The sequence below is a fragment of the Tachypleus tridentatus genome, chromosome 8, assembly GCF_004210375.1.
Source record: "Tachypleus tridentatus isolate NWPU-2018 chromosome 8, ASM421037v1, whole genome shotgun sequence".
NCBI classification, from domain to species: Eukaryota; Metazoa; Arthropoda; class Merostomata; order Xiphosura; family Limulidae; genus Tachypleus; species Tachypleus tridentatus.
The window spans coordinates 127655773-127679640 of record NC_134832.1 but is presented as its reverse complement, the minus strand read 5'-3'; the positions used below and the strand labels follow the sequence as shown (position 1 = coordinate 127679640).

The 23868-nt window shown below is 35.8% G+C and overlaps 1 protein-coding gene across 1 annotated transcript in view; it reads left to right on the top strand.

Annotated features, from left to right (window-relative positions):
• The first annotated feature begins 10189 nt into the window (after positions 1-10189).
• Positions 10190-23868, top strand: part of LOC143223453 (tax1-binding protein 3 homolog) — a 29415-nt gene continuing 15736 nt past the window's right edge. Inside the window, exons 1-2 of the mRNA XM_076451456.1 lie at positions 10190-10373; positions 20193-20321. Coding sequence (XP_076307571.1) covers positions 10329-10373; positions 20193-20321 — 174 coding nt within the window. The 5' untranslated portion in view covers positions 10190-10328. The remainder of the gene's footprint in view (positions 10374-20192; positions 20322-23868) is intronic.

Genomic DNA, 23868 nt, shown 5'->3' with positions numbered 1-23868 from the left:
AAAAGCATACAATATGAATTAACTTAGTATTGCTCGTTATCCTCACACTTATGTAAAGAGGTATCCTTGCTGATAGTGCCAGTATATACACTTTTATGTAAGTTTAGTTTTATCGCTATGTGTGTGGGATTCATCAGAAGGAAATGGCTTAACTTTTGATGGAAAGTATGGTTTAGCGTGTTCTGTACGACACTGCTCCTTTAAGGATTTTAAAGCTGTGAAGTTTTTCAAGGACCTATAAGCAACACTTTATACAATTTTGTACTGATCCTACCTTATACCAACTTATTATAACTTACCATTGTTTTTTCATATTATTCGATAAAAACGACAATTTGTAACCAAGTTTGCTCAAATGTAAATTTAAAAACAAGAACACCTGTAAATAGTCATTATTGAGAGTAATAGATACTAAATGTTTTAAACTTTGTAAAAGTGATATTAAAACTATATTTATTTTTAAAAGCGATTTTTAATAGTCCTGTAATAATAATAATAAATTCCCCTGACTTGTATGGAACAAAGATAAATATGAGAAAAGAATCAAAGTGTTTATGTATATAAATGTATTTTTGATGATGTGTGAATAATAAACTTTTAAATGTTTGTTGTTATTATTTTTGGTTAGTTATTATTAAGCGCAAAGGTTAAAGGTGAATATTCAACAAATTTAATAATTGCCTTAGAAACTGTACTTTGGTTAGGTATAATTCCTGTGTGGTTGCCATATTTTTAAACACTTTATTTTTTGAATAAAAAAAGAAACAAAATATGCGGATCCTCGAATTCAAGTTCCTCTCGGTCGTTCGGCTGTTTTCGTGACGTTTTACAACTATGACATAATAGTTGCCAAACACGCTTCGTTGCGCGCCGACCATTTTGTTTCTTTCAGTGCTGGTGTTTTATGTAAATTTATCGATGCTTTTTTCGATAAATATTCGGTACAATGATTGTGGAAGGGCCGAGTATTAGTTACCATAGTCGGAAAAGTATAAAGAAATAAAACCCAGTCGGTGATACTAATAATTTATAAACACCAGACAGGTTTCGAGATGCTTAAATTGTACGTGACATAATACAGACCATATTTGTTGTCATGACTTAGACTTACCATTCTTCCACTGGAGGTGTGACCGACTCGTGACCGGCCTGAGCGCTATCAGTATCACTCACAGTTCCGCTATTCTCGCTCGTGGAACTGTCCTCATCACTAGAACTTGTCACATCTGTGTCAAAAGTAACTGTTCTAGGTTCGTTCAGAGTAGGTTCAAATTGATATGGAGCTACTCGACACTGTTCAGAACACAAAGTCAAAACAGACTCCACCTCTGTTTCTCTGTACGCACTGGCCATGTTTATTTACATTCAATGCGCTGGCGTTGACGGTTTGTTTAGCAACTATTACGTCACAATACTTTTCCTAGCGACAAACGTAAAAACTAAAACGTTCGGATTGCTGCTCAGAAAGGGCTCTTTATGCACCAAGTTCTATGTTTCATTTATTAGCACATATGTTTTGTAAAAAAATGTGAACCTGCAAAATTAATCAGTATGAGTAGTTCTTTTGACTGCAAAGTTTGTTTTTTTTCTGTAAAATTCACCTTTAACAATGAGCTATCTGTGCTGTGTCCGCCAGGGGTATCAAAACCCGGTTTTTAGCGTTAAAAGCATTCAGACTTGCCGTTGACTCACTAGAGCAGCTTTTAAAGGAAACGGAGAATCAACTTAATAATTTATTACGGATCTGTTTACAAAGCTAAGGGTTTTATAGCTCAAATTATTCACCAATCAACCGCTAGTTGATTGCTACGTATAAGCTGTTTACTAATGAATTGATGATAATTATTGTTTGCAATGTGTTTTATAATAAATTTGCTGTTCATTAATTGTTTTTTACGCGGTCTGCTGATTAACTTATAAATGTTAATTGCAAAGCGTATTTTAACTAATTGATCAACTAATAGTTGCTTGTGAAGTACATGCTGATCAACTAATAGTTGCTTGTAATTTACCCAAGAAACTTGCATGACTTGGTGGTGAGGGCGCTCGGCTTCCAATCTACGAGTCATAAGTTCGGATTCCATCACTAAACATGCTTGCCCTTTCAACCATTGAGGTGTTATAATGTGACGGTTAATCCCACTTTTCGTTGGTAAAAGAGTAGATCAAGAATTGGCGTTGACGAGATCCCTTCTCTTTCGTATATCACTGCTAAATTAAGGATGGTGCAATACAGTTTTTGAGTAGATTTGCGCAAAATTCAAAAACAAACAATCAATTTAACTATAAATCAACTGACAAGTAAATATTTCTTGCAAATTATCTACTATCAGCTGTCAGTTGATTGTTGCTTACAAATAGCTCACAACCTTGCTAACCAACTGAAGGTTAATTATTTTAACAGGTATAGCAGTCACAGGTTTTATTTTTAACATAATGATGTTTCAGAATGCATAATAAACACTTAATTCAATACTGATGGTGATAAAATATTTTCTTTCCTTTTTTAAAAAAAATCGATACATTTTTCACTTCCTATTAAATCTTACAACAATCACTCTTCTTTGAATGACCAAAAATAAAGGATGGCTACGCCTATATCATTTTAACACTTTATCCCTTCTTAAAATGCAACTTAAACTCCATATTTGTAAGGTTGTACTGTATCAATGTAACAAGTACTGTTGTACTTGTTAGTGTAACTAACAAGTGCCAGTTATATTCGTTATGAATCAATAATATTGGAATTATTGTATTCTAAAACACTACGTTCGTTATTCTGTCCTTTAGGGTTTATCCAAGAGAAAGAATTTGTAATAGTATTTTAACCACAATACCCATTTGTCATTCCCATTGTCTACGACGTGTTTCGCTCAATACCAGAGCTCATCAGGCTGACTGCAATACAATAAACATAATAATAATCGAAATACTATCTATAAACCCTATTGTTAAAGTAACGTGTAAATGTTTTATTCAAACGTACGACACCTGCCCCAAGTAACTGCAGAAATAAAAATAATTGGGGTAAGCTTGTGCTTCGCGTGCGAAGCGTATTTACACTGATTATTTGAACACACTTGTGTATAATGTACCAAAAGTAGCACTTCATGAAATGTCAAATACAATTCTTTGCAATAAAGTCATTAAATGTAAAAATATGTCTCAAATATCTTCATACTACAATAATACACCTCTGTACATAACACTTTTTGTATAAACACCCCATTTTTCAAAGTATTTACCACCTTTCGCCAACGCCTTTATAAACCTAAGTATCGTGTCGTTGACCTTAATTACGTCTAATGCCTGGCATGGTTTTTCTCAGTACATACAAGGAATGCCAGTTTGTTTGTTTGTTTTGGAATTTCGCACAAAGCTACTCAAGGGCTATCTGTGCTAGCCGTCCCTAATTTAGCAGTGTAAGGTTAGAGGGAAGGCAGCTAGTCATCACCATCCACCGCCAACTCTTGGGCTACTCTTTTACCAACGAAAAGTGGGATTGACCGCCACATTATAATGCTTCCACGGCTGGGAGGGCGAGCATGTTTGACGCGACTGGGGCGCGAACCCGCGACCCTCAGATTACGAAGCGCACACCTTAATGCGCTAGGCCATGCCAGGCCTAGGAATGCCAGATAAAGCTAGTTTAATTATTTAGATTGCTGAGTTTATAGTATTCCTCTAAATTTAAAAAATAAGGGTTATAAGGTGAAAGCTGTTGAAACATTTGAAACCAGATTTTTTTTACCAGGTGAAATATATTAATTTCTTTCACACCAAACATGCTCGCCTTTTCAACCGTGGGAGCATTATAACATCACGGTCAATCCCATTATTCGTTGGTAAAAGAGTAGACCAAGAGTTGACGGTGGCAGGTGATGACTAGCCGTCTTTCCTCTAGTCTTACACTGCTAAATTAGGGATGGCTAGCGCAGATAATCCTCGTGTACCTTTGCGCGAAATTCAAACCACTGAAATTCATTTTATGTTACTTCATATTAATACGTTTTTCTCAAGCGTATTAAACAATTAATATATTCTCACAGATAGAACAGAGGCATGTTTGCAGATTCCCAACGCTAAAAATTGGTTTTCGATACCCATGGTGAGCAGAGCACAGATAGCCCATTGTGTAGCTTTGTGCTTAATTTTAAACAAACAATTTATTTTCACAGTGTAAACACAAAAATTACAGGTAGAACAAATAAACTAAATCAATGCTAAATTTTGGAAAAAAACAACTCCGATTACTAAATAAAATGGCTTATGTTGTTAAAATATTCACATAAACACAGTTTAGTTTCATATAGCCTGAATAACTCACTCGTCGCCCCCCAGTGGCTCAGCGGTATGTCTGCAGACTTGCAACGCTAAAATCCGGGTTTCGATACCCGTGGTGAGCAGAGCACAGATAGCCCATTGTGTAGCTTTGTGCTTAATTCAAAACAACAACAACAACTCACTCGTCATATCTAACCCCTCTTCAATTACTTCATTGTTGCTTTAAAATTTTATTGTAGTTTAAAATTAATCAAGTCAGAGACGACAGATCTCGCCATAAACTGTCGTGCATTTGGCGAGGACAAAGACAGAGTGAGGAGCAATCGTCTTTTGATATTGTTTGAAAAGTTTGTTTGTTTTGTTGATAAACGCAAGGATTTAGATTGGGTATATCTGGATGTTAAGAAAGTATTTGACAAGGTGTCACATAAACGGCTTATATTATAGGTGTGAGGGATCCAGTAATAGCTTGGATAGAAGAGTGGTTGAATGGAAGGAACTGGAGGGTTGTTACAAATGTAGCTCAGTCAAATTGGATTAATGTCACAAATGAGGTACCACATGGCTCGGTATTAGGACAGGCTCGGTCCGCTCGGATCCAGACGCGCCCTACATCACCCCCCTCCGCTCCCTTTAGTCTGAGCCTCGATTTTACAACAGGGCTCATTAGACCTGTGTTTGTGGCCCTCATTAATCCATGTAATTTCAGGTTTGCGCGTTCGACTTAAATACATTGTACAGTTCAGTCCTACTTCCATTCTGTTCTATCTTCGTTCGTTGTACATCAGAGTTTTTCAATAAAGACTGTATTTTAGCCTGTTGAGTCATCTGGGAAACAGATTCCAAATATTGCAAGCAAGCGTCTAAACCTTTTCGATATTAGACAGTTCTGCAAGCCAGTTACTAGTACTACAAGTGACAACGCAGATGCAGATAATCCAACAACCTCAAGCAAAGGAATGGAAACTTGCCATACAGAGGAAATACCATATTCATCAGAGGACAAGTCTGAAAATGCTTGTGCAACTATTGCACATCATGAACCACCAGAAAGTAGTGAAACAAGTTTGTGCAGTAATGAAAAAATCTGAAACTCCACAGATATCGTGTGGACAGCCATATTATCCAGACGCATAACTAATACCACGACAGAAAGCAAAATCTCAAAGTATCAACTTCCAGGACAAGTGGTTTGATGAGTTCCCACGGCTGCACTTCGACAATCAGACTCAAAAAGTCACATGCTTTCATTGTGCCAAGATGAAAAATAGAGGCCTTTTTACAGGGAAATTGGAGAGGCCAGTGGAGTATACCTTCATATCCACCGGTTTTTGCAACTGGAAAAAGGCAAAACAGAAATTCAACGAACACCAATCCTTCTCTCAGCACAGATTCACTACATCTCCAGAAGGTTCACTTGATGTAGCTTCAGTGACTGTCCAGCTACATGATGGAAAAAAGAAGCAGCAGGAAGAATGCAAAAGGAGTCTAGCCAAAATATTCAGAAGTTTACGTTTCTTACTACATCAAGGTTTAGCATTAAGTGAACATACTGATATGGAGGGGAACTTCCTGCAGTTAATGAAGCTCCTGGAAGAGGAAGATCCTGAGTTGATGGCTTACTTGTCAAATAAAACCACATTCACATCACCCCAGGCTCAAAATGAAAATAATGGAGATGTTCAGCCATCAAATACTGAGGAACATAGCACACAAAGTGCAGCAAGGTAAAATATTTGCATTAATGGTTGATGACACTCAAGATGTTACAGGTGCCGAACAGGAAGCAATATGTGTACGATACATAGATGAGAACCTTGACAACCATGAGACATTTCTTGGCTTGTACAGTGTTTCCAATACAACTGGTGAAACAATATCCTCGACCATACTTGATGTACTGACAAGACTCAATTTACCACTGTCAGGATTAAGAGCACAAACTTATGATGGAGCCGCTAACATGAGTGATGCATACAGTGGATGCTAGGCAAAAATAAAAGAGAAGCAACCATCAGCCTTGTTTTTTTCATTGCGGAGCACAAAGGCTAATTTAATAATGCAGCATGCAGTTGAAGCTTGTGAATGTGTTCGAGATTCTATCCAGTGGGTACATGAACTTGGTGTCTTGCTTCAGAGATCAGACAGATACAAGACAATCTTTGAAAGTATTGTATTGTCAGACAGCCACAATGGTCCAGTTAAATACATCCGCTCACTGTGTCCAACACGCTGGTTGTGCTGCCTATCTGCAATTACGCGTGCTAATGATCACTACAGTGACATTGTTGATTCTTTGTCTGAATTAGAAAATGAAAAATCAGATGTAGCAGTGAAAGCACGAGGTCTACTGGACAGATTTGACAAAGGAAAAACAGTTTTAGGATTGTTGATGGCTCAGCATCCATAAGCTGCATTAGAGGAACTAAACTGTGCATTTCAAGCAAAATCAGTGACAGTATCTGGCATGATTAAAGCATCTGCAATGACAGTTGAGCAATTGCGGGTATTGCGAACAAAAGATAATTACAACAGGATATTTGATGAAGCTGAGAAAAAGGTAACTTCCCTAGATCTGGTGCCTATTGAACTACCACGCATTCGCAGATCTCTCCCCCAGAAGGATCGCAGGTGATGGCTTAGCACACCATTCTGCAACAGCTAGAGATTACTATAGAAGCCAATATTTTGAATTTGTGGGCACAGTCACAGAACATCTGATCACTAGATTCTATGCAGACAACAATGACTTGAGACAATATCTGGCACTTGAGAATGTGATCACATCTGGCAAGATTAAGATTGACAACTCGGTTATAAACTTCTATCCAGAAATCTCTGCACAACGGCTCGAGTTTCAGTTGCCCATGTTCAAAGGAACAACAAAAGCAGTATCTCTGAAAGGTGCGAAGGATGCTTACTGTAAAATGCATGAAACAAGCTAGCAGATGTTTAGTGAAGTATTTCTTCGCATGAAAGTTTTGCTTGTATGTCCAGTATTTAGCTACGAATGTGAATGCAGCTTTCCTGCATTAAGACGGTTAAAGACGTGGTTAAGATCAGCTATGTCTCAGTGCCGCCTCAATAATGTGGCAGTTTATCACACTCACAAAGATGAGGTTGACAAAATAAATATAGAAGAGCTTATGAAAGAATTCATAAGCAGATCATCACAAAGGAGGTCTACGTTTGGGAACATGTAGACTAGAGGACTAAATGAATCTTACTTCAATGAAAAGAATAAATAATTATGTGCTACATTGTATTGATGTGTAATTTTCAAGAGTTCACAAAGACATGTTAATTATTTTTTATCAAACAACATGAACAGTTTTTCAGTAGATATAAACTTATCAAGGGTAATTACTAATTTTATTAATATTTGAAAACATAATTCATGCAATCAAAGTTATTAATAACCTTGTCAAGTATAATGGCCATCTTTTATACTGTGTGCAGGAATAAATTCATGTGGCAGTTAATTTGTGACATATTTGTCTTTATTCTATTAACATTGTGAAAACTGTTCACAACACCTCACTTATACAAACCTACATGGAAACCTTGAAGTATCGTGGCAGCAAGATAACTCTGTGACTGCATGTTTACAGCTTTCAGGTTCACGTAATCAGAGATTACCAATTTGCAAATTAAATAGTCCACATAAGTGGTTGCAAAAATCATCTCCTTCATCGGGTGTAAAAAATCTACGCCCCTGGTTACTGGAATGGTGTCTGGGATGGAGGGCTTGTCATACGAGGAGAAGCTGAAATCTTTCAAATTTGTTTCTCTTAAAACAAAAAAAAGAGGTAGGAGGGATCTGATTGTAAGTGTTTAAGATTGTATAGGGAATTGATAATGTTGATACATCATTGTTTTCATATCTAACAATGAGAATAGTAGGACTAATGGACACATTTATAAACTTGGGCAGGGTAGGAGTCATTTTCAGCTAAGACAGTTTCATTCTTCTAATAGGGTGGTTGGTCTTGGGAATGGGTTGTCTTTGAATGTTGTAGAGGCAGTAAATCAAAGTAATTTTATGAAAGAGTTTGATAAGGGCTAGCTTTAAGATTTTGTATTTATTTATTTCAATTTAGTTTAGAGTATGGATAAGCCAAGATGGATCAATAGCTTCTGCATTGTTCCAGAACGTTATGTTTGGAAATTGTTTATAGTGTGTTAAGTAGAGTATAAAATGAAATTGGATAAGTGTTTAATAATTCTTTTTGATAAATGTTACCAGCCTTAATAATGTGTCCATCCATTTCATAAACAACCAGCTGGAAGAAAAAGGTTTTGATTAAACCCAGCAATGTCTACAGCTCTTATTAGATAACGTAGATCAAACCACTAGAAGAGAAATAAAAGAGAATTATTAATATCCGCGACACTTGAAGATCTTTTTGACAAGATTAAAATAATCATTGAAACTTTTTTTTTTACTAGTTATATTTTTGCGCACCAGCAATATCAAACGTTTGGTGCATTTATACACAATTTGAATTTATTATTTGTGAGGATATCTCCCAACCTAGCCCATACTGAAACTCTTTCATGCAGGATTAGAGACCTTTGGTGTGATCAAGTACATAAGTCGAAAAACTTTAACCTCCTCGGTCCAAAACTGCAATTATATCTCAAACAAATCAAGAGATAAAAAGTGTGTGTGTTTTCTTATAGCAAAACCACATCAGACTATCTGCTGAGCCCATCGAGGAGAATCGAACCATGAATTTAGCATTGTAAATCCATAGACTAACCACTGTACTAGCGGGGAACGAAGAAATTACAAAGGTATGAACTAAAATTATGCATTTGGAAAACTTATGAGCTGCTATGTCGCAGCTAGAAATGTTTAAGCGTTAGTGAAAAAATTATTATTATAAATTCTGTGGATAGAAGCAGAATAGAGCTATCTATATATATAATTATGGATGAAAAACATTTACTGACTTTATTGAAATTCAGTATAAAGGAAGAAAATGACCTTTTAGTAGAAATAGAATAGTTTTCAAGTTTTTCTTATATTCATGCTTTTCTTAGTGTCAGGCTGAAAAGCGAAAGTAAGTAGAATGCATTGAATAAGTATTTAATCGTAATTTAATCAGCATCCTGGGTCTGGCATGGCCAGATGGGTTAAGGCGTGCAACTCGCATCCCCGTCGCACCAAACATGCTCGCCTTTTCAGCCGTGGGGGCGCTATAATGTGATAATCAATTCACTATTCGTTGGTAAAAGAGTAGCCCAAGCGTTGACGGTGGGTGGTGATGACTAGCTGCCTTCCCTCTAGTCTTACACTGCTAAATTAGGGACGGCTAGCGCAGATAGCCCTCGAGTAGCTTTGCGCGAAATTAAAAAACAAACAAACAAAAACAATCAGTATCTTAATTTAATTGTGTCGATATGAAACTATTGAAACCAAAATGAAATTGTATTGTTTTGAAAATTAATTCTGAGTTCTAGTACTTTGTGAATTCGTAAATAACAAAAATATTTAACATAATTAACAAAAACTGAACTCACAAAATCAAGATTGTTCAGAAAATTTCGTTGATGTATCTCCATCTTCATATTCGGATTTTTTTTTAAATTTCTACATTAATTGGTTCGAAATCATATTTTTCACTTTTTCTAGCCCCCGCAAGTACAGCGGTATGTCTCCGGATTTACAACGCTAAAAACCTGGGTTCGATTCCCCTCGGTGGGCTCAGCAGATAGCCTGATGTGGCTTTGCTCTAAGAAAACACACACACACTTTTTGTAAATATGTCTTAAACCTTTTGTAGTAGTGGTTCAAAAACAGTTTTTATCATATTCACTTGCCTTCACGTATACACAAAATAAGTTTAGATTGACAAATTATTCATATAATTTATTTAGAAGTAAATCATATAAAGATGGCGCTCTAGTAATATCTGACCATCTTCTCCAGTGAGGGTTTATTCTTTTTATTTATTTATTTATTTATTTTAGTCTCGGTGTACGGGTGAATTCGTGTTTCGTGAATTTGGTACAAAATTCGTTATTGTGTGTATTTGATAATGGCATTCCAGCATCAGCCTGGAGTAGCTATAGAGTGTTTAAGCGTAAGGAACTTTTATTTATTTTGCAGACTTTCGTAAGATATGTTTATGTTGGTTAAAAGAGTAAATAAATTAAATAGCAGTGGTAGTATTTAGTTAAAAAATAGGCTTTATTTCATCTACCGTTGTTACTGGATCATGGATCATTGACATTGTTGATCTTCCAACAATAAGTAAATCGCAAATTTCTCCAGCATAAAAAAAAAATGAAAATAATAATCATAGACCTAAAACCTCTCGTTAAATTTCTACAAGAATTTGGGAATAAACCTGAACAATGCTAAAAATTCTACTATTCAAAAGTTTCAGTGCATTATACTTTGTTTTCTTATTGCGAAACAAATATGATGTTTTGTGTTGAAAGTTTTATAATTAGTTTAACTTCAGGAATAGTGTTTTGCTTTTTATAAATTGTTAAAGCTCATTATCGTTCATCTACGTATGAATAAGTTTGTGGTTAAAATGCAAGAATTTGAATGTAGTTATTTTAGCAAGTTTGATTGAACTAATCTGTAGTTCCCAAGCTTCTGTCCTTTTTCACATACAGTGCAGTCCTCTATCAGTTTTTTCACAATTTAGTGTAACTCATGTCACAATGGTACATCTGCACACTAGCACTGCTAGAAACTGGGTTTCACTACTTGTGGTGGGCAGAGCACAGATATCCCAATGTGTAGCTTTGTGATTAACTTCCAAAAACCAAATTATACTATGTTTTAAGATCCAATAAAATTCCAATGTTTGCTAGTACTAAAGTACTCTGGCAAAACACTATTTCTAATCTTATAGTCCTCAACTTCAAAATTAGAATTGAAATTTCTTGTGAAGTAAAACTTGATATGCTGGAAAAGAAAATAATTCCGAGGAAATGTTTCGGTTTAAAATTATAAGCTTTTTTTTATTGACAGCATTAGTAATTTGTCTCAACAAGTTATTACCAATTTTGATTACATGATTAAAAGGTCTGTAAAAAATGCTAATAAACAAGCATCTTATCTCTCATATTACTGTTTCTGTAAACTTAACACACTGCACATTTTGTCAGTTTTTGATGTATTGCTCCTCTTGTAGACTTTTACCTCATGTCTTTTAACAAAAATTGCTTCATAGCATTTTTATGGTTTCACTGTGCTTTTTGGAAGCTGTGAAATATATTCTGGTGATGTATTTGCAATTTTTATTTAACTAAGATTTTATAATGTAAATAACATCCAACAGATTAAAATAAAGCATCCAATTATAATATTATGAGGATTTGAGATATTTTTATGATGAAATTAACTTTGTAGTAATCTACCTATTTGTCAAAAGGTTTTTAAAATTTCAACATGCATATGTCTTCTCAAAATAAAATAGCTTCAGTTACCTCTAACAACTTAATGCTACTTCTGTAATGTGTTCATCACAAGTGATAAAAGTGTCTGCAGTGGGGGGTGAGAACACATACCTTTTCCTTTCACATTACTTTGTCACCCCTCCCAAAAAAATGTTCACAGATGCTCATGGCATGGTTAGTGATACTTCTTTTAACCTGTCCCACAAATTTAACTAGTTTCCCTTTTAATCTAAGCATTTTTTTACTGTTTTCAGTTTTTTTAGATAGTGGGTTATAAGGCTATTTGAAACGTTTTAATGATTTGTAATTGCTGTATTTAAAAGTGAAGTATTTTCTTTGTTAACTATAAAATTTGTGATTGTATGTTAGATAAGGTGTTTTTAATGTAATTAGTTTAAACTTGTGATGTACATATAGAGAGATGTAAAGCAACATTTAGTTTGCTTTTAGTGTTTTAGTTATTTAGTTTTAAGGTATAAAGACATTAACTTTATGGTTATTGTCCTCTTTTTCTTTTTTTTTACCAATTAGGGAAAAAAACTTTATCAGCTACATACAAAAGGCTATGTTTTGGAGCTTAAAAGCTATAAATTCCAACATATCTGCCTGGCTTTTGAGGGGTACATAAAGGTTATCTGAAAATGTTGAGAACACCCTCCAGTTATTACACCTATATGTTTTAGTCTTGTGCTTTGTTATAAGTAATAATAAGTGTTGGGATATTCTTTCCACACATCACGTTGAATATGTTTGATATCCTGATAAAGCTAGGTTCATGCAATAATCTTTGTTAGTGAGCTGACAAAAATGTGGAACATTATTTTGAAATGTAAAATTATTAATAAAGAGCAAGGAGCTTTTATAGAGAACATTTCAATAGGGTAGATGATGACTTGTTTGCAAGGGCTATTAACTCAATTGTAAGGGCATCTTTGAACTAGGACAATTGTGATGACAAGAATAAACTAAGTATAGAAAAAATAATACCTAAAGAAAAGTTTAGTGTAGGAACAAAATACATATTTTAAGTGTAAAGAAAACTTTTACTGTTGTAATGCTAGAAATATAATAGATAAAAGATTTTATAGCAATGGTATGAATGAAGATTTCCTATTGTAATGGAATTGAGTGTTTAAGTGTGGATAGTTTTGATGGCTGAGATTTCTTTGAAGTATAAGGTTGTAGATTATTTACTAAAGATTGAATACTGAAAAGGAGGAAAGGTTTATGTATGTAAAACATACTGTTCGAGTACATTAAAGATAACAGCAAGGAGATTGAATATATTTGGATTTCTATTAGTCGACTTGGAGGGGGGTGAGAAAGCTGTTAGTGAGAATTTATTACAGACCAGCAGATGAAACTAATAAAATTCATGAGAAATGTTATAGTGAGATTAAGATTTCAGCTGTTAATAAGGTCGTAATTATAGGGAATTTTTATCACAGGCATATAGACTGGGAAATGTTTGAATCAAAACACAAAAGGGACAAACTTTTAGAAACTATTCCTTTTGATTTTCTTCACTCATTGGTCAGAGAAATGACTAAGAATAATGCTATTTCAGATTTATTATTAACTATTAACACAGAGATGAGACTGAAGAACATGTGGGTGCAGGTGACCATTGGTCAATTAGATTCAGTATTTTAGGGAGGTATGGAGAGGAAGAATAATGAGTTTGATTAAAATTTTCAAAAAATAAAACTTTGAATGAGATAATAATTAACTGTTAAAAAAAGCATTATAAACTTAAGAAGCTGTAACACATCACTATGACAGGAAACTTAAAGAATTATAGATCAGGAGATTTAGGAAGTCAAAAAGGGTATATGAAATAAAAAGAATGATGAAGGTTAAAACCTTGTGGAATGAACAGCAACTGCCTGTTGTGGAGACACGAGTATGGAGGACGATGTTTCGAAAGTCTTCTGTCTTTCGTCTTCTACACTTGTGTCTCCGCGACAGGCAGTTGCTGTTCGTTCTACAAAGTTACATCATGAATACTCTGCATAAACAATGTATTAAAGAATAATAAAAGTGTTTTGAAAGATATTTTTCTTAGAGCTTTGAAAGAGGTTAAGGATGGAATGTATCAGCCATTTAAGCCTTTTTTTTTAACATATCCTTGATTAGTGGGATAGTGGACAGGTACCACAGGATTGGAAGTTACTTCTCTTTTTAAGAAGATAATAAAATTATGAGCCTATTAGTGTTACATTAATGGTGGAAAAAGTTTGATGAATGATGCTTCACAACTTCAGTTAATATAGTTTAACATTCTATGGAATTGTCAAAATTACTTCAGTTTGGAAAAATCTTGCTTTAATAATGTGTTGATGTTCTTATTGCTTAAATAAATGATGCAGGGTGGAAGAAAGCATGGAGTTTTTATAAATGGAATTCAAGTGGATTAATAACATGGAGTATCCCAGGGTTTCAAGTTAGAATCATTGATCATTTTGATTTATAATAAGTGCAATCCCTCAAGATGGATTCCTGTATGTAGTAAGGGGATCCCCCAGAAAAGGTTCAGTACTTTTGGTTTACCTCCTCTGGGATCTAAACATCCACCCGCATGTTTCCCTTGCATGGTGACCTGTGAAGAGGAGGAGAGGATCCAGGTAGTTGAGGGATCTAACACATCTTTTTGGCCATAGGGTGGCCCCTCTGGGTCATTTGGCTAATCCACATGGGCTAGGGTCAACTGAGTAGCAGTATTGGATGTTTTTAGCAAGTGTTTTAGACATTGTGTTTGATGCTGGTGTTCAGGTTTTGTGCTCAAGAAACACTGGTGTTGCTCTAATGTCTTTGTTTGGCATTGTAGCACATTATAGGGCTCCATGGTGAGCATGGTCAGTGGGCACTAAAGTGTATTCTCGTTATTATGGATATCACCATCCATGAAAAAAATAAAAATTAAAAGATTGAGAAAAAACATATCGGAAAGTGACCATGCATGGATGACTCTGTTGCACATTCAACATCATAGTCAGATTCTGTATCATGATTTCTAATTATGCATTCCTGGTCCAAGAAATCCTTTGGGCAGATGTCTCCCTTTTTTATTCAAAATGGATTATAGGGGTGTACTGGCTCCTCCAAGTCAGTAAAGAAGTTATGCAATGGAGACATTTTGGTGGACACATCTTCACTACAACATACCAAACTCCTCTTGATATACCCTTTGGGGTTACTCCCAATGAAACTTTGAATTCTTCCAGAAGAGTTATAGTTGACAGGGATTTAAAGAACATTCCCGAGCTAGAGATCCTTGCTGGTTTCTAAATCCAAGGCATTTCTGTGGTGCTTCAGATCTCCACTCACAAAGAAAGAAGTACAATGCCTACTAATGTTCTGATACTGATGTTTACATCACCACATCCACCTGCCACAGTCAAAGCAGGTTATCTGAACTGTAAGGTACAGTCATATATTCTCAACTCTCTCAGATGTTTCCAGTATCAAAGGTTCAGTCACTCAAAAACATCATTGTGGTTCTTTAACATGTGCTTGTTTTGGTGGCAAAGACTACAACACCTATGAGTGCAAACTGGAACCACACTGTTAACTGTAGTAGTTCACACCCCTTGTATTCTATTTCTTACCCTAAGTCAGTGGAGGAGAAAGAGGTGCAGCTCTTAAAGACTGTAAACTACCCAGAGGCTCTGAAGTTACTCCTCCACTCCATCTCAGACATATGCTGCTGTGCTCCATTCCACTGCCACAGTGGAAGTTCAGACAGATCTCTTTGTGCCCTCCAGCAGAGTTATTTGCAAAGCATCTGAAGAATCTTTTGTCCTCCTTGATTAAAAGAGTTGAAGAATCTATGTGTACTTCCATCTCTGTCCCTACTTCCAGTGACTGTTTAGGTCCACTTCCTCTGGCTTTGGGCTCAGGTGTTTCTTCATGCCCATCTCTCAGCAGCCCCAAATGCGATTACTCCTTTACACCCTAACTTGCTGAAATCTTTGTCAACAGACAGAGGCTTCCCTAGTTGATGCAGGGCAGGATCCATGGAGGTCAATAGACCTCCTTCCAATAAGAAAATAAAAACCTGGCTGGAAACTGAAGGGCTTCCCACCCCAGTCTCCTCCACATAAATAAAAATGTCCACTTTGATACAGTGTAACTGTCGAGGTTTTCATTCAAATGTAGATGACATTAAGAATTTAATTGATTCTTACCATCCTGTGTGTCCTCACAGGAAATATTTCTGAAACCTACTGATATAGTCACCCTTTGGCAGTTTTCTTTGTACAGAAATGACAAGTTGTGTGATGGATGAGTGCATGGAAGAATGGTGCTGCTGGTCAGTCAGCACATGCTCATCCTGCTTTGCCACTCGATATACCCTTGGAAGCTGTAGCCATCCATGTTTCTTTAGCTCTCACTATCACTATTTATTCACTCTATTTGACTCTTGGAGAGGCCTATGATCATTCAGACTTTGGTGGCCTTAGTGAGTAGTTACCATTTCCCTTTTTAATTCTGAGGGATTTTAATGGACATAATCCCTCTGGGTGGTGCTGATATTGATAGATATGGTCATGTTGTAGAACATATGCTCTTTATCATAACCTTTCTCTCTTCAACACTGGTTTTTATACTTATTTTCATTCATCTAGTCAGTTTTTTACTGCTATTGATCTCTTTATCTGCTTCATTTTGCTTCTCTCTTACTTTTCTTGGAGGGTTATCATTAACCCAGGGGGCACTAATCATTTTGAAAGATACTGGCTGTGGTCAGTGTCACCTCACCCACATGCCTCAATGGAAGTTGGACCAGACCAACTGGCCCTCTTTCGCTGCACTCTTGGAAATTGATCCTGCCGTCATCTGTCTGTAAGCCATCATTAGACAACTGCATGGCAGAATTGACTGACTGTATTGTCCAGGCAGCTGCTTGGTGTATTTCTAAAACTTTTATACATTTTCCACAGTATCTTTGTCTATGGTGGAATCCTGTCTGTCACATGGCATGGAAGGCTTAAAAATGGGCTTGGGATATCTTTAGTAGTTATCCTATACTTTTAAACCCCATTGTTTTTCAGCAGGCACATGCACATGCTTGACATGTCAGATGTCAAAACCAGAAGGAATCTTGGATTAAATACACATCTCTTTCTCCACCAGTTCCAAAGTCATATGGGACAAGATTTGAAAGGTTGGTGGACAGTATACTTCTTCCCCTCTTTTCATCTTGCTCTCTGATGGTCAGGATGCTGCTGATGCTCTTGTTCAAAACTTTTCTCATGCATTTAGCACTTCTGCTTCATCCACCACCTTCTTAATCATCAAGCCACGGGCAGAACAATCACCTCCCTTTCAGGTTGATCATTTCTATAACTATAATCTCCCCTTTATGCTGGTGGAACTCAAGCTTACTCTTTGTCAGTCTTGCAGTATATCAGTATGACCTGATGTTATTCACTATGACATGTTGCTCCATCTCTCTCCTGTCATCTTGCTATTCTTTTGATTATTTTTAACCAAATTTTACAAGAAAATGTTTTTCCTGATGCTTGATACCATGCTATTGCTTTCCCTCTTCCTAAGCCTGGGAAGGATCCCAAGATTCCTCCAAATTATCATTCAATTGCTTTGATGAGCTGTCTTTGTAAGATATTATAGAGGATGGTCAATGATCATCTTATTTGCTTCCTTGAATCAAATAACCTCCTCTTGCCCATTCAGTGTGGGTTCCAACAACAGAACTCCACTGTGGACCACATGATTCAACTTGAAATGTCAATCAGGAAAGCTTTTCTCAAGGAGCTACATCTTGTTTCTTTATATTTTGATCTTGAGAAAGCTTATGACACTACGTGGAGGTATGGTATCTTGCAAGACCTCCACTCATGGTTTGTGTGGAAAGCTGCTCATTTTTATTAAACATTTTTTAATGGATCAGAGATTCTAAGTCCATGTGGGCTCAACACTTTCCCATTCTTTCACACAGGAACTTAAGAGTCCCTCAGAGCTCTGTCTTGATTCTCACACTTTTCATTGTAAAGATTAATACCATCAGAGGACAACTCCACTGACAGTTGCAAACGGTCTCTATGTCAACGACTTCCACGTTTGGCGTCAGTCATCAAGCATGAGATTTATTGAACAGAAACTACAGACTGCCCTCAACTGTATACTGAAGTGGACTACAACAAATGGTTTTAAAGCTAGAAAAAGGTATTCACCCCAATCCTGAGCTCTGTCTCAGAGAAATTGTGCTTCCTGTGGTCCCTGAGGCAAAGTTCTTGGGGTATTTTCTTCGATGGTAAACTGACCTCTATTCCACACATAAAGCAGCTATGTATCAAGTGTACAAGGGCACTGAACATCCCTCATGTCCTCTCTTCCATCTCTTGGGGAGCTGATTAATGTTTTATGTTAAAAATCTATTGTGCCCTCATTCGATTGAAACTAGACATGGGTCTCAAGTCTATTGCTCTGGCAGGACCTTGGCATTGAAGATATTATACCCTATTCATTATCAGGGGCCTTCTGCACTTCTCCATTCCAGAGTTTTATACACTGAATCTCATCAACCTCCTCTACACCTCTTGTTTGTATCTGCCTTTACTGTATGCTTCAAAACTTACCACAGCATCTTACCTGTGGTTGTGTTTTCTTTCCTTAGTGGGCCATGCTTTTTCAGAATAGATGGTCTGCCATAATTTCTTTTAGCCTTTATATCCAGATACAGTTGAATGAATTGGGTCTGTCCTTGGGTAACATTGCTGTATCCATTTGTCAGCCCATCCCACTGTTGCTTTTTACCATCCCTTTATATGACCTTTCTTTGAGTTATCTGAAAAAGGCATATACTCCCAATTGGAAGTGCCATCTTTTCAACCATCCTTTCATTTCCATTTATATAGATCTTTTGAAATCATGTGGCTCTTTGGGATCTGCCATGATATGTTGTAGTTCAGTGGTTGCACACAGAATCCCCTCAACAGTTTCTGTGTTCACTGCTGAATTGTATGCTATTTCTCTTTCCTTGGATCGCATAGAAGCTATGTAGTACATGAACTGTACTATTTATTCTGACTCACTAGCTCTCTACTGGCCCTGGAATTGATTCACATTAGTTCTCACCCTGTTATTGTTATTCAAAACCAACTGGGCTGTTTTTCTCTATCATCTACTCTCCACATTTTCTGGATATCAGGCCATGTTGGTATTTGCAAGAATGAGCTTGCTGACATAGCAGCTGAGTCTGTCTGCTCTAGTACCATCATGGTTGTGCCTGTCCCATACATGGACTACAGTCCTGTATTCAAGGATCACCTCTGCACCAGTTGGCAGTTGAGATGGAGTGAGCAACGTAGTAACAAGCTTTTCGGGATTAAACCTTCTATTGTTCTTTGGCCATCTTACTTCAATGAGGATTGGAAGGAGGAGTTTTTCATGGCCAGATTACACATTGGTCACAGTATTTTAACTCATTTTTTACTTTTAACTATGATTGATGCACCAATGTGGGGTCTGTGTGACACTCAAGTCACAATAGCCCACATTTTAATGTTGTCATTGCTATGACTGTGAATGACGACATCATTTTAGAGGTATTTTTACAGTGGGTTTACTCTTGACATTGGACAGTGTCATTGATGACGGTGACACTGTCCACCTTAGTTTTATTTTTAAATTTTTAAGGGCCATTGGCCTTTTCAACTCTAAATTTTTAATTTGAAAATTGGACTTTGTTTTATTTCAACATGATTCATTTTTACATATTATAATAATTTACTTTTATTTTTACTTTTTTTTATTGGTTGTATAATGCAGATAGCCTAATTGTTTTGTGCCGTTAAACATCAACCAACAAGGGCAAAGATCAAGTAATGGTCAGTAAGTTACTTGGCTTTGAATATATTAACTTCTTGAGTGTTGCTAGTTCTGAAGAGGATGCTACTTTATGAAAGGATGTAGGTTATTTGATGAGTTGGACAAATAATTGACAGCTGGCTTTAACTTTTAATAAGTGCAAGATAATGCATGTGGGTTATCATGATTTAAATATTAAGAACTGTATTGATAAGAAAAACTCTTAACATTGTCGAGGAAGAAATTAATAGTCATTCTGGATTATCATTGTTCTTATGTTGTTAGTTTAAATTATTTAAACACATACTGAATTGATATGTTGTTTTCAAAAACTACATTTAATTAATTTGATTTTAAAGATTTATTTGGTTATTTTGATGGATAGTGTGTGTTCTCTTATGTTATTGGGCCATGTAGCTTTTGGTCACCTTGCATGTTCTTGACAATATGCTGGAAAAAGTTCATTTCTCTAAACTTTGCACAAATATTTTTTATTCGGTGTAAGATTGATAATGTTGATTGTTTCTAGAAATGTTTTAATAGCAAAATATAAAAAAATTCATTCTGAAAAACTTTTAGTCTACATATAGTTAGACTATTAGTTTAATGTTTGTATCAGCATTGTGAATAATTAATTAGTATGTACTTTTCAGATTCCAATTAAACTTGCTAAAGAAGCCAGTGTGGATGCTGAAGGCAGACCAGTTATGAAATGTGGTTTTAAGATTGGAGGTGGTATAGACCAAGACTTCCATAAGAGTCCCCAAGGGTATACAGATAATGTAAGTTTACCTACATCCTTCAGTATTTAAAACTGAAATATCTACTGAATTTACATCATGTTTATAAAACAGTTAGTTTTTATAGATGTGCAAGTATAATTCCCTGAAAGCAATAGAACAACTTTATTTTTAAATATTTTATTAGTGAGTAAGAGTATGAAGTGTGGTTTGATAAGAAAAAATTAATAGACTAACAGATAACATGAACAATGTAAATTAATTATCTTTAGTAAAAAAACTGAAATACATTGAATTTTGTCAGCAGGAGGAGTGTTTTCCAGTTATCAATACTGCAATAGTATACTTGTAAGTCAAAGAACAGGACTTGTATAGAAACAAGAATTTGAGAAGTTAACAAGAAATAGAAATTAATGAAAACAAATTTAAACCTTGCTTCCCTTCTTTAGACAGGAAAAAAACTTTTTTTACATATCTGTGAAAAAAGTAAAAAACTAAATAGCCTGGAAATTTTTAGAAATAAAAGAACCTAAAAACAAATCCATAAAACATTCTAAACAACAAAACCAACTTGGTCTTTTCACTTTTCATTGCTCTTGTCTCAAGGTAAGTTTATTGTTCATTGGATATATATATAAAAGCATGTTTAAAAATCATTTCAACCTATACACAATGATACCTTTACTGGCAAAGCCATGATTGTTAATAAATGAAAAATTTGTGAAATGTACAGTTATTTGTGTTTTTTCCATCAATTTTATGAGGTTTATTTTATTGGAAAGTTTTCTCTCCATTTTCTCATTTTATGTTTGTTATCTAAATCTTTGGATTTCCTTTTGCATCATAAAGCTTCACACTTTCTATCTTGAGATCACACTAGGTACATTCACGAAACATTTTCTTGAAGTCTAGAGTTGGAGATCTCTATTTTCACCTTACGAGATTGAGATCATTTCTATAACTTCTTGATGAATTTCTTGGAAACAGTAGCATTCACCTATGTATGTTAACTGTTGTTGGCCCTTTCATTTCATCCAAGCATTTTGTCTATATATATAAAAAAGTCACATCAGAACAGCTTCTATCTTTAGAACCACAATATTCTTTACATGTATCATCTGCTCCCAAAGATGTATTTTGTCCTCCTACTTTCTTGTAAGAGACATCTTTCAAACATTTATGCATTAAACACTTTGCACACTCTTTATCACAGGGATTAGCTGATTTTATTTATATGCCCCTCCTTTTTCCCAAAGACTTGGGCTCTTTGAAGGGTTATCTGATCTTTTATCTCATTACTCTCCCTTCCATTTCCTCTTGATACAATCATTCTGACTCTGATTATTTTTTGTCTGATTCAAATTTCTCTCGTCTTTAGAAACCACCTGTTAATCCCTTGAGATACCTCCTCTTCTCATGATATGTTGCTTTTGATTTTAATTGGGTGAGTTTTTAACTCATCTGTGTTATTACTTAGGTTAGTATACTCATACATGTTATTGCATCACCTTCCATCATATTTGTCATCTCAGTGGTTCTTTTGACTCATTGACATTGTCTTGTAACTGAATTTCTATAGCCCAGAATGTGGATGACACCTAATACACTCGTACACATTATGCACATTACACATGATTTCTTGTAGTTATGACTTTTGTCTACTCTGTCTATCTGGAGGCCCTCATGAGGTGATTGTTGTTTGTTTTTCAGTTTCTCCCTTACTTACTCGTTGTTATTCTTAGGTCTTGCTGTACATCAATCACCATGTATCAATGAAACCCACCTTATGATCATTGTTCCTTACTAGAAATAGATACCCCAAACCCATCTCAAGCAGAATAGGAAATATGAAATGTGTTAACCCCCATTTATCCCTGCTCTAGTGCCCCCTATTCAGTTGGGGGTTTTCTTCAAAATTGTTTTGGCCTGTACAAACTGCACACGCCCATTATTTTGGAGGTAGGGCTTGGTTATTATCTGATAATGTAGTACAGGACACCCACTACATTTTGAACCAAGCTATTCCTGATGGTCAGGTCAAACTGGAAGGGTCTGGGGCTTGCCTCAGGACACAGGTCTGGAACATTACTCTCTGCACCTGATTGTGATAAGTATATAATATAATTAGTTCCCTAAATAGAACAGCCTAATATCTAGCCCTAGCCAGACTACAGTCTTGTTCAGCTGACTACATGGAAGAAAATGGCTGGTTCAGCAATCTTACATTCCTCCCACCATTATGACATTTTAGTACTATGCAAAAGATTCTTTTAATACTTTTTTTTGTTCTGTCTCATCTTCTGACTGAAAATACCATGATAACATTTGGTAAAATGTACCCCTGCTTGGGATGAATGCAGTCTCTCACTAAGTGCTACCCTTCTTGGTTAATTTCCCCAACATTGTGGGTATCACACTCCATACGCTTTTCCCTTCTGACACTTTTCAGAAAGATGCTTTTCTTTGTATTTTATTTCTCTGCACTAGCCACTCCACTTTCTTCAGTGTGGGGTTTAGTTCCTTGTAGTGCAGGTAGGTGAGTACTATTTGTGAAGTAAACATTTTCCTTACCTGAAAATGTATTTCAGGCAGATGATATTTTCTCTTTCCCACTCCTTATTTTCCCTTCCTACTTTCAGTGTATTTTGTTTACCTTGTCTTTGTTCAAATTCTAGTCTAGTGTGCATGGAGGGTATGTTACTCTTTTCTTTTTGGTGAAGGAGTAGTCTAATGAATATTACATCATAGGTGGGTATAATACATATTTATACACGTAGGATTCAAAGTTTTGTTCAAGGCTTGTGACATACATGAGAAATTGCACAACAGTGGGCAAAAGGTAATAACTTCTTGTGATGCAAGGAGTTGAGCATCCATCTGAAGTACATTTTCAGGTAAGAAAAATGCTAACTGTTGTTGGCCTTTGTATTTCACTTAGGTACTTGTGTGTATGAAAAATTCAAATCAGAATAGCTGACAACTATCTTTAAGACCATACTTAGCCTCTTTCATAATATCCATCACATGCTATCATTATTCTTTTCACTGAACTTCGGCCAAACTGTCTGTGGTTGAGCAATTACACTCAGGCATAGACAAATCCTGGGTGCCAGATCACCATGGCAACTAAATATTTCATAATGGTGTATCTCAGAATGGCTGGTATGGATATTAACACTTTTATTGATAAGGAGAGAACAACGTTTTGACCTTCCTAGGTTATCTTAAGGTTAACAAAGAAGGTTAATGCCCATACCAGCCATTCTGATTTGCATATTTATTTCAAGTAGGTTTCTTGTCACCAAGAATTTCATGATGATGTCTAATATTTTCTCCCATTTTATTTCTGTAGTGTTGTGCTAACTAGAACTCAGTTGCACTGCAGTTGCACAACATCTTACTAATTTTGCATCATTTTGTGTTCCTTCTTTCTCTCAATTCAACCAATCAGTGTATGTTTTTAGATTTCAATGGGACCAGTGACAGTTAGTTCAGTTAATATTGTCAAGTGGTTTTGATATCCTGAAAGTTATCATGCATTGTTGCTGTGAAAGTAAATAAATATAGCCTCCATTTCCTGGTACAAACA